Raw genomic sequence first — 12824 nt, 5'->3', positions numbered from 1 at the left:
TATAGAACTAGTACAGAACAGGAACAGGCCATTTGGCCCATGTGTATATTAATGGAATGTGAAGCCAAGAGAACAATGAAAAATGCTTGAAGAGGCCAGCAGGATATGAGTGGAAGGAAAATATAGGGATAGCATTTCAGGGTGATGTCATTTTACCAGATGCTGTCCGTTGTGTTTCTAATATTTTCTACTTCAATCAGAAGAAGCTATTCATGACCAGTTAGAATCCAGGTGTAGAGTTCATGTATTTCCCCAGACAAGGTGGTGTTCTGAAGGGAGTTGGATGCAGAAGGAAATTGGGTAAGATTTTTTCTTAAAATAATGTAGAAATATTTGCGAATAAAGTAAGACCAGATTATTACTGCAAGCCAAGAATGCAAAGAGTTTAAACAAAATAAAAGTTAATATAAGACATATTGGGAGTTACTTCGGTATATTTAAAATAAACATTTAAATTAGGGTAGAAGAGAGAAGAACTATGGAGTTGTTTAAAATACATCTGGATACTATGATGGAAGGGTTATGTACAAGGATAGTGAACTTTGAGATAAATGAACTATTCTTTCCCCTGGCTTCTGTTACATACTGACTAACAGTTTAAAAATAAGTTTGTTCTGTTGCAGAAACCATATGACCTGAATCTGAATTAGACTTTGTTTAAGTAGCTGATGAGAGTGATGATCTTTTGTTTGCTGTCCTCGTAAATGATTACACTGAACTGTGCACGTTTTTAATGAGGACGTGTATATAATTGTGGTTCCCTTAATTAGAGCTATTCCATTTCTATAACATTTTGATTTTGCTTCCCAAGTGCACCCCACATTTTTACTTAAATGTAACAGTAAATATGAGAAGGGGATGAAGTGGCAGCCAGAGGAACAATGTGTTGCCAGAGGTCTGAATTGTAATTTCAACAGGAAAAGAATTAGCAGTTTTCTTTTTAAAGCTGATGCACTATTGTGCCTGGACGTGTAGGAAATATTGTTTTGTAGCAAATGTTTCTTTTAAAGTAGGAGATTGCCGTAGTTTGTAAGATGGTAGCTGTTTAGCTGGGTTGGTGAAGCTGGCAGGCTATTTTAGGGGCCCCATCAAATAATGTGGTGTTACCGATCCTTCTATGAACTGGCATTGCATTGATGTGAACTGAGAGGGGTTGTATGGTTTTGTTGTGCTTAATCATACCTTACTAATAGTCTTTATCTTCTATCATGTGATTGTTTTATTGTAAATAGTGTTAGCCATCAGAATGTAGCAAACAATCCAAAGCGTGCTGGTAAAGAGGGCTACATTTTGAGAAGGGTTTGAATAATTAATGAGTAATTACTGATTAAACAATTATCAATTAATGTAGTTAATCCTGCCAGTACATTCTCTTCAGAGCTCTTTTGCATGCTTATATTTAATTACAAATCTGCATCATGTTTTGAAGTGAATTCATTCTACTTTCTGTGGATTGCACATAGAATTTAATTAGAAGAATTACAACTTCGAAGTAATTAATGCAATCCGGATTGACATTTTCATAAATCAGTGGTTGGAGGATTTACTTTATAGCCACCTGTGCATTTGATGGATTTCTTTTAATTATGCTAATTTAAAAACTCCTCTTTATCTGATTTTTAATCATAGTTTCTAATTTTATTTTGTCTCAAGATACCAATGAGAATTTTTCAGTATTGGATCAGAGCATTTCATGCTGTGTGACGCTATGACTCTGACAGGTGTAATCTGCATTAGCAAGACTGGGTAAGGAGATAGGAAAGAACACTGAAACTGGGAGCAAGGGATTTGGTGAGGTGTGGGAAGAGTGATTTCCATACCATAATATTTCAAGGTATATACTCTTGCATCTCTCCTCTCCCATCCCTGCCATGTTAAAGCATTTTTTATCATCTCTGACTCCATTTCATAACCGCAAAAATAATTGTCCCTGTTGTCTTGGACAAGTTTCCTTCCTCTTGTTTATTCCTTGATGTGTTCTTGCATTTCTGACACCAGTTGGCATTGGTTTATTATTGTCACATGTACTGAGGTACAGTGAAAAACTTTGTTTTGCATGCCATCCATACAGATCATTTCATCACGTCAGTAATCGAGGGAGTACAAGGGAAATGCCATAGCAGAATGCGGAATAAACAGTTACATTTACCGAGAAAGTGCAGTGCAGGCAGACAATAAGGTGCAAGGCCAGGATGAGGTAGATTGTGAGGTCAAGAGTCCATCTTATTTTACAAGCGGTCCGTTCAATTGTCTTGTAACAGCGGGATAGAAGCTGTCCTTGAGCCTGGTGGTATGAGCTTTTAGGCTTTTGTATCTTTTTCCTGACGGGAGGGGGGAGAAGAAAGAATGTTCAGGGTGGGAGGGGTCTTTGATTACGTCAGCTGCTATACCGAGGCAGCGAGCTGTATAAAGTCCATGAGGGTCCACAGCTTTCAGTAGTTTTGTGTGGTCTCGGGTGGAGCAGTTGCCTTACCAAGCTGTGATGCATCCAGATAGGATGCTTTCTATGGTGCATCTATGAAAATTGGTGAGGGTGAATGGGGACTTGCCAAATTTTCTTAGCCTCCTAAGGAAGTAGAGGTGCTGGTGAACTTTCTTGGTCATGGCGTCTACATGGTTGGATCAGGAAGTCACCAGTTGTCATTAATTCTAGACCTAGTATTACTACTAACTTTCCAAAGCAATGCAGCTGATGGTAATGAGGTCAAATAAGGGGAGGAATGAGGAAAAACTGATTTCTATATGTAGGTAAGATCCTTGTGAGGAAACCTTTTTCAGTGTTAAATGGTAGAACTATACTTGGTCGATGAAATCAAACCTTAACAAAAAATATGCCAAAGTCTTGTGAACAAATGTTTTGAGCTCAGTGGTAAGTACTGCTCCTCCAGGGTGGCAAAACCTGGCTCATAAATTGGTACTTTTATTAAAAAGAAGATGAATGTTTCAGGTGCAAATCTGTTTGAAATTTGCAAGACAGCTGCATCCCATCTTGAGATTGCTGGCTATAATTTTTGCTTTTATTTTCTTTTCCCCAATATCTTCTGCTTATAAGCGTGATTCCTCCATCATACTCTTTGTCTTTATTCTGTCTATTCATCTTGGAATTGGCTGAATCAGAGGCTAGTACCTTTCTTTTAACCTCCCTTCACCTCTCTCTCCATAAATATTCTCATCCTTTTCCTTCCCTATGATGGCATCCATTATTTCTCCACTGTCGCTACTCAACCCCAGCCACAATTTACATTAACTGGAAGAAACTGCACTCTTTATAAGCTGGTCCAATCAGTGGATGCCTTTTGTGACTCGGATCATAATTCATTTTTCCCCTTTTTGATACTTAAGCAGTTTTGGCACAGTTAATCATACATCGTCCTTTGCCTTCTGTCTTTATTGTCCACTTAAGTACCACCCTTTACTTGCATTCTTCCCTTCAATCACTGTTAAAAATATCAACTGAAATAGTTTCTCTTCATACATATCTGGCAAAAACCCGAGAACTGGCTAATCAATACTCCAAATAATTGAATGGAAAGCCAAGGAAGTAGAAACAGTGAGTTCACCAGATGGGTTTTAAAGACAAAATGTCAAATTTTCTTTAGCTTGCAATTGAAGCAATCCTGAGGAATGTTATTTTAAGCTTACTCTGGGAGATGAGTTGACAGCCTTACAAATGTAATTTGTACTATTGCAAAGTAAATGTCAATAATCCATTTCACCAGAGCCACCTGTTAACAAAGTACACATTCAAGGCACTTCCTGTCAGATTAGCATAGTTGCCAGCTGGGGTCTCTGTTCAGTAGTGAATGAACTGACACAAGGGATAAAATTACCTGATGTTATTCGTACCAATATACGTGTTGCAGATATGCAGATCCATTGGTAAAATGACCAGGACACAGTTCTTATAGTAATATCTCAAACCCATAACAGTACGAATTAGATGCATCAGTTGAATCCTAAACACAGGATCCAAGAGATACAGTGAGCTGTGACCAGCCATGCAGAGTTATGTCACTCTAAAATCTGTAATTCATTGATCAAAGTCATCCGTCTATGCTCTGTTACAGTAATGCACAGCAGTGAAAGAAAGGAAGATGTAGTTTGCCTTTATAAAGCACCTTTTCACCTAAGAGGACAGCTAGCCTTTGCCAAGCTAATTTTTTTTCAGGAAAAAAATTATTATTTTCTGCTAATTGTTTTTGTAAACTCAATGAATGCAACTGAAATTAGAATGGTGGGAAGAGTGTAATTGATGAGAACTTAGAATGGAGATTGGTAGAACCAGTACTTTGCAAATAGTTTTTGCAAAAAAAAAAACTGGTCTTAAATGCTCAGATTTTTACTGGGTTTTGCCTTTGGGTTTCAATCAGTGATTTTTCCCTTCTGCCGAACTTCACAAGGGGATCTATGCTTGGATGCTTCGTCAGGTTAGACCTGGTGCAGGATTTGGAAGCCCATTCTCTTGAATGGGGTTTGTTGGGCTACTGGAAAGCAAAGGAAGAATAAGACCAATTACATCTTTCTTACCTGTGTATGGCTTCATGTTTTGTTTTTAATTAAGTGTATTGATGAATATTTAGTTGATTTTATAATTTCATTTCCTGAAATAAATATTTGATGCTTTTAATTATTTTAGGTTGAGTAGTTTTTGATGCTTCTGAATGTTAGACAAATTCAGAAGCAAGGTTGAAAGCTTTGACAGATAGGAAAGCTAGTTGTGGGCCTTTGCTGTCTATCAAAGCTTTTCTGGGAATGTTGTGGGTGGAGGCTGTCCTATCCTGTGAACGGGACTTGGTTACATTTCCAGTTTTCAAAGTGTCGTCGCACGGTTTCAAGTTGATCAGGCCCAGCAAAATTGTCTATCTAGGTAAGTTTGAGAAAGGAGAGTCTGTGGGGGGGTGGGGGGAGATCCCTTCTTGGGAAATCAGGGACATTGATCTCTTACAAGATGTTAACAGTCTATTGTGTTGAAATGCATATTGTCAGTTTAAAAACATTAATGCTGAACTCAAGTGACACAAATTAATTTAAATCACCGCTTCAGCTACCTGGGCTTGTTCCTGACCTCGGGTGTTGTCTGTGTGGCCTTTGTGCATTCTCTCTGTGACTGTGTGGGTGTCCCAAAGACGTGCTGATTGGTTACTGTTAAGTTATCACATAGAATAAGTTAAAGGCAAAAAGAATCAAAGGGGTTGTGAGCATGTGTGAAAGACAATAAATTGCAACATGAATGGAAAATGGGGGGAAATGGGATTAATGGGATTGCAACCCTGGGGGCTAGCATAATCCCAGTAGGCACAATGGCCTCCTGTACAAAATCTTCCGAAATAACTGGTTTGAATCATGTACCTCAGTCTATTGGCTGGTGCTAGCATCATCCGAAGTTTGGAGATTTTCTTGTTGAATTACCAAACTAAGAAGATTCCGTGAATGTTGCATAAAACCATTTTGATTTTAGATCCTTTGTTTTGAGTGGATTTTTTAAAATTATTTTTCACAGGTTGCACACCAACAAAATGTGGCAGGGCAGTGAAAGACACTGTGGTTAATCGAGAGGAGGCAGCGAGGATACTACGGTACTGCATTTAAACTTTTTAAATTAACAATGCATCAGTAACTATTATTGAAAATTGAGGAAAAAATGAATGGTAATGCTTGGTAATTTTACTTGTGAGCATGAATATTTATATATTGTTTTGAAAGGAACAAGGTACAATCAAGTGAAATTTAGAATACTGTAGTAGATTTGTGAGGAATTAAAGAATCAAATGTACATATGTCAATAATTGGAAATGAGGAATAATTGCCTGAATTACTTTACCCCATTCTCCTTCTGGAAGTGTACTGGCTCCAATTAGTTCCACTCTGACTGGTTGTCTGTTTGAAGTCAGCAATTCATTGGCCTCAGAGACTCAAATGACAGGATCATCCGGAGGTGTGGGGGCTCATGTGGATGTTTCATAGTTCTCCCCATCAAAGTATGCATGAAAGGCATTGAGCTCATCTGGTCTCACCTTGTCGGAAGTTATATCGTGCAAGCCCTGCCACTGGAATCTGTGATTCCAGTTTAGTCCGAAATTGCCTCTTTGTGGTCGCAATGCCCTTTTGGAGGTCGTACCTGGACTTCTTGTATGACTCTGGGTCGCCAGCCCTGAATGCCACATATCTAGTCCTCAACAGATTACAAATCTCCTGGTTCGTTCAGGGCTTCTGATTGGGGAAGACTCGGAATGTTTTTGTGGGTACACACTCATCCACCCGTGCCCTTATGAAGTCGGTGATGACTGTGGCATATTCATTTAGGTCCACTGACGCGTCCTTGAACATGGTCCAGTCCACCGACTCAAAGCAATCCCGAATTTGCTCCTCTGCTTCTGCTATCCAGCTCTTCATATTCCTTTTCACTGGTGCTGCACTCTTCAGTCTCTGTATGCGGGCAGAAAAAGCACAGCCAAGTGGTCAGATTTACCAAAGTGTAGGTGAGGGATGGAGTGGTACGTGTTCTTGATGGTGGTATAGCAGTGGTCGAGTGTGTTGAACCGTCTAATATTTCAGGTGATGTATTGCTAGCAGTTAGGCAGAGACTTCCTTAAGCTCGCCTGATTAAAGTCTTCCACCACAATGTGACAGGCATCGGGGTACGCCCCTTCATTCTTGTCGATTACAGCACTCAGTTCCTCAAGTGCTCGCTTGATGTCTGCCTGAGGTGAGATGCAGACTGCAGTCAGGATGATGGTGGAGAGCTGTCGCAGAAGGTAGAACAGTCAGCGCTTCACTGCCAATTGCTCCAGGTTGGGGGAGCAGGAATAGGACAAGACCGCCACATCTGTGCGCCATGTCCATGCACCAAGACGAGTTTAAAATAAAGCAGATGCTGTTGCCTTTTGCCTTACCCAATGTTGCCATCTGGTCCATGCGGTGGATCATAAAACCCTCGGGCTGGAACACTGTGTCAGGAGAGTTGGGAGTGAGCCATGTCTCTGTGAAACAGAATACACAGCAGTCCCTCATGTCCCTCTGATAAAGCCTCATATCCGCCATTACACACAATATATCTTAAACTTCCCATGAAAATTGTGTAAAATTAATTGTCAATATTGCAGTTTTAATGGAAACTCCTTGCACTGCGGCTGATTGTCCTTTCCTCAACTACTACTTCTCATGCATGGAATAACTAAAGTGCTATTAATTCTGCTAACCTCATCAATTCTTGAGGAAATTTTGGCTAATCTTTAATTATTCAACTGTGCATTTTGTGACAAGCTCTGAAATACTATTAGAACCCACAGTGAAAAGAACCTTACTGAATTTGTTATTTTTGGTTGGATTTTAAAAGAGTTCCAATCCTAAATGAAACGTACCTTCATTTTAAACTACAGAAGGTTGGATTGTCTGAAAATGATCTTAACGATCAATAACACTTAGATTTTGGGCTTGTTCTTAAAATTTGTGTCTTGACATCAAAGAGAGCTCTCGTATTCTAGTTTCTTAGCTGTTTCACAGTACCGCTTCTCCCCTGGTTACAAATGTCGGACTTGTGTACAGCCCATACAGACAAACAAGTGTTTGGGATATCAGCAGGATGGATTTGATGGGTCACGAACCGTTCACATGAATGGAATCCTGCAGTAACCTGGGGAGGACCTGTACATGAAGTCTGGCCCAGTGTGTTACCTCATACAAATCAATTTAGTAGACCATTTCCTTAAATCCTTTTCGTTTATTCTCTCCAGATTATTTTTTTTATCTTAACCTGATATTAACTCTGGAGAGGTGGTGGTGGGGGCTAGTGGGTGGAAGAAAACCAACTACAAGATACTTCTTTTACTTCTCTGAATTCATTTTTTAAATCTATTTCTAAGCTACCATTACCATTCTAGTCATACTGCATATGAAGATTTGACCATGTGTTTTCACTTAAATTAATAATGTTGCTTTGTAGTTACCAACTGCCCACATTTGGAGCAGATGGCTTTTTTTTTGATTCCTTACCATTGTGTTTATTTTGTGGCTTCAGGGCTTCTGGTACTGGATGCTTCACAAATTACAGCATCTTGTATTACTAGCATGTCAAATTAATTAGCTGCTATACTTTTTACAGGAAGGGATAGCTGGAGGCAGACATACTGTTTCAGGTTGCACCTTCCTGTTTCAGTATCTTTCTCTTTTACACTGAAAATGTACACTTCCATTTACAATGGAAAGTCTTTCAAACTTAGAACAATAGTTATAAGATAAGGGTGCAGTAATTTATAACTGAGGTGCATACAAATTTCTTCTAACAAAGGGTGGTGAATCTTTAGAATTCTATACCCTGAAGGGTTGTGGAAGCTGGATCATTAGGGGTATTTAAAGAAGAAGTAGATACAGTATCTTTTTGAAAGATTGGGGAACTGGCACTGGGAAAAGGCAGCTGAACAAATGAACTGATAGAACTATTTAAAATTATGAAGGATTTTGATTTAGTGGATGCAGGGAGAATGTTTCCACTTGTGGGGAAGAACTTTCACGACAAGATGGTCACCAAGTTGTCCCACAGTAGAAGAGATGAGGCCTGGGGCAGATCATATGGGATCATATTGAATGGTGGGGCAGGCTTGAGGAGCCAGGTGGCCTACTCCTGCTTCTATTTTCTTTTGTTTATTAAATAAAAGAAAAGCTGACCATGGAGTGTACAGCACAGAAGCAGGTCATTAAGCATAACCAGTTGATACTCTGTTTATGCTACAGCTGAACTTCCTCCCATCCTTCCCCATGTAAATCTATTATCATGATCCTCTATTCCTCTCTCCCTCATTTGCTTGATTAGCTTTCCCCTAAATGTAGAAACTGTTCACCTTAACCACTCACTGTGTTAGCAAGATCCATACATTCATCACTCCTTGGAAAAGAAGTTTCTTTTAAACTTCCTTGGTAACTATTTTATAATGATGACCTCTTTGTTATGCTCCTCCCCACAAGTGGAAACATTCTCTCCATTACACCTCAATCAGAATCTTCTATAAAAATAAGGAGCACTATTAGTTTACTCATCAGCTGCCTTTTTGCAGGGGAAAAGAGACCCGGTCTGTTCATCCATTCCTGATGTATATTCCCTTGTATTTGTTTTGTTTGCAACCTCTCCACTCCCTCATGACCTTTTTACTTTTGTGACTAGAGCTAGTATTTTAAGTGTGGTGTAACCAAGGTTTGATATAGATTCAGTACAACGTCCCTACTTTTGAATTCTATTCCACTGGAGAGAAACTGTCGTGCCTGTTTTTCCTTTTTGGCTTTGCTGACATGTAGTAGCAATTTAATTAATTGTGGATTAGAACCTTCCAAGCAATAAATGACCTCTCTATTCTTACCAACGTGTGCTGCCTGGCATTTATCCTTATTTATCCATTCTGCAAGTTTATTAATGTCCTGATGTAATTTGTCACCCTCATTCATACTAACTATGCTTCTCAATATGGCATCACTGGCAAATTTAAAAATGGTTTTTGTGACCTTCTACCACAGACAGAAGCTTGGGCATGTTCCACACTAAACAATGTTGCAACAGATAAAGCAATTGGCCAATTATACAGTCCTTAAAATGGTCACAATCAAGGTTACACCTGGAACCTATTTAGAGTACCCATGCAAAGCAAATGGAAGTTGGCAGCTTTGAATTTACAGAAGCAATGAAACTGAGGATCTGGAATAAATGAAAGGCAATGTGATAACCCACACAAGGTGACTGTTGGGTTACCTTTAGAGGATGTTGGCATACATCCACTACAACAAGCTTGAGGAGCAGAAAACATTGAAACATCAGATATTTGTTCTTTCATTTAGCAAATAGGTGATGTAATCTAACCTATTTCATTGTAATTCTCATGGATTAACTCGAGCATAGAGCATATATGCTGTGGTTGCAAGTCTCTCGCCTTGAGGGCTTGCATTGGATTCAACAAGACTAGGTTGAGGGCTATAAAGGGTGTGTATGGTATCTTTTATAAGGTTAACAATATCAGACAAATGTGGGTACAGTATGTCACAATGCATTATGTGAAGGCAGTTGTCTTGACTTTGCGTCCATAGTTAATTTCATATCATCTCTTGTAAGAAGAATCATAGTACTCTTCAAAATTGACTGTTAAAAATGAATATCCTTGGGCTACCTAATGAATACATTTTACAACATAAGAGTTCACTTTGTCCTTCAACTGATCAATCCTAAAAAAAACTATACTTTTATGTTCAGTACTTCAATAATCCTGCTGATGGAATATTAAATACAGTTTTATTTCCAACCATATTTACAGTGTAATTCCTTCTTGCTTGTCACAGTATTCAGCTGTATGACTTCAGCTTTTGTTTGAAAAACAAACTTAACCTAGAGAATATGATCCCAAAATGCTAATCAATATGCCGAAGTTGGTTGAAATGAAACTGAATTGAACTTGTTCAATTATCATGAAGCAGCAATCTTGGCCAGGGGCATTAGTTCAGAACTATTTTTCAATTTTTCATTGGTTTTTGAATTATTAAGTGTTTGAGGCTGGTTCAGACATTTTGAAGCTTTTCTCCTACTTTTTTCAGATTTCCCAGTTTCTGAAGTTGGTATTTTTACTACATTTTATTTAAGTTGATGTGAGCTTCTGGATAAAGTAAATCTGCAAGTATTCCCATTCTTGTAGATTGATGACAGGTTTGACTTAACACTAGCTTAAGTAATGATGTAATAAAATTGATGGATCTATCAGAAAACAGGAGTAAGGTTCATATATGTAATGACAAAGGAAAATAAATCACATTAATTTCACAAATCTGCAGACAACCTTCCTGAATAGGGGAGCTGGAAGAATAGATATGCAAGGAATTTAGGGAAATAAATAAGAAAACACATGAGTGAGTCAGGGAATTTCAACTCCCCCAACATTAATTGGCAAGAGAGATGATTAAAAGTGATTTTAAGATGAAGTTCCACAATGTATAAAACACTCCTATCTAATTTAATGTGGAAGAAGTTCACAAGGGAAAATTTGCTAATGGAATCTGGCAACTGTAATGAACGAGAGCAGAAATGAGATGTAAAGGTAGGGGAACAAGTTATGAATAGCTGAATAAAGATTATAATTGAGAAGATGAAGAAGCCCCTCATAGATTTTAAGTGCACCAGCTTCAAGGGACTGAGGAAAATGAAAAGGAGAACCATGCTAGTCATGGAATTGTACAGCATTAGAAACAAGACCTTCAGCCCACCATGACTATACTATCATGTCTGTCTGTACTAATCCCACTTGCCTGTATTAATTCCATATCTCTCTATGCCTTACTCATTCAAAATCTGTCCAGATGCCTCTTAAATGTTGTTACTGTTCCTGCCTCCGTCACCTTCTCTAGCAGCCCATTCCAGATGGCATTTACTAATGTAGAGTAGCAAAAGGAAATAGTTAAAACTATGTTCATCACAGTCTGGGTAAATATATATTTGGCCTAGAAAAAAGGACCAATGAAACACCAACAAGACAATGTGGTTGAATATACAGTCACTGGAAGCTGAGGAAATGACTATAATCAAATAAATAGTTGAAGGAAGCATGACAAAGGTAAATGTGAAGAGAAGTCAGAAAAACAATTGGTGCAAGTCTCTGAATAAATTAAATCTGCAAGTTTTCCCATTCTTGTAGATTGATGACAGGTTTGACTTATAACTAGCTTAAGTAATGACAACAATAAAATTGATGGAGCTATCAGAAAACAGAAGGACAATTTATGATGGACAAAATTAAATCCCAGATAATGATAGTAAAAATACAGAAATATTAAACAATTACTTTGTTTCAATGCTCTTCCAAGGAGATGGATAAGATGGATGTGATATCAGAAGATGAGACTAGAAATAATGAAACCGAAATAAAATGAAAAGAGGAGGAATAGTAAGTAAACTAAACAAACTGCATGGTCCAGCTGCAGTACACCTCTACATTTTAAAAGGTGGCAGTGGCATTATTAAGTATATTTAATAATTTGTTAGAAAAACATAGCAGCAGAGGACTGGTGCATAGGAAGTATAGTACCTGTAATTAAAAAGGAAGGTGAAGCAGAGCTGGGGAGAAAAAATGGACAACTAAGCATAATGGTCAGAAAATGAAGGAATTCGTAAGAGTAGAAAATATAGAAAAATGTCTTGAAAACAAAAATATAATCCTAATACCCTTCAGTTTCTAGTGTCCCAAAATTTGTTGACTTCAGTCTTAAATATAGTCGGCAACTGATGAAGCACAAGCACCTGGGTTAGAGGACTCCACAAGTTCATTATCTTCTGCATTAAGACATTTCTCCTTATCTCAGACTTCAATGGCAAACTCCTCGTAGTGAAGCAATGCCCCTTGTTCTAGATTCTTCAGCCAGAGAAAACAGCATCTAATTGACACTATCTTTCTGAATCTTGCTTATTTCATGTTTAATTCATCATGATTTGCCTCTCATTCTTCTAAATTCCAGTGAATTGACCAGTTTTACTTACTCCTCATAACTACCTCTTTTCCCACCAAGGCAAGTTTATCTTTCTTTGAGTGTGCAAACCAAAACAGTACATAGTAGTGGAGGTAAAGTCTTACTGTTACTCCTGGCCTTCTCCTTGTATTCCAACACCTTTGCAATAAGGATCAACATTACTAGTTGCTTGTTATGCCTACATGTTAACTTTCTGTGCTTTATGAATCACTAAGATCCCACAGTATACTAATTCCTTACAATGTAAAAACATTTGGTTTTCCTGCCAAATCATAATGTATCTCACACCCTTCTAACAACTCACTGACGTATTTTACTTTTTGTTTTCTGTCCTT

The 12824-nt window shown here is 38.2% G+C and overlaps 1 protein-coding gene across 3 annotated transcripts in view; it reads left to right on the top strand.

Moving 5' to 3' along the window:
* The window catches only part of uts2r2 (urotensin-2 receptor 2), a 116925-nt gene that overhangs the window by 23661 nt on the left and 80440 nt on the right, over window positions 1-12824 (top strand). For all 3 annotated transcript variants that reach the window (XM_052032745.1, XM_052032744.1, XM_052032743.1), the window contains exon 3: window positions 5501-5576. In XM_052032745.1, coding sequence (XP_051888705.1) covers window positions 5501-5576 — 76 coding nt within the window. The remainder of the gene's footprint in view (window positions 1-5500; window positions 5577-12824) is intronic.

Source organism: Pristis pectinata, chromosome 18 (genome assembly GCF_009764475.1).
Source record: "Pristis pectinata isolate sPriPec2 chromosome 18, sPriPec2.1.pri, whole genome shotgun sequence".
In the NCBI taxonomy this organism is placed as follows: Eukaryota; Metazoa; Chordata; class Chondrichthyes; order Rhinopristiformes; family Pristidae; genus Pristis; species Pristis pectinata.
Note: the sequence above shows the minus strand (reverse complement) of the source record. Positions and strands in the feature narration are given on the sequence as shown.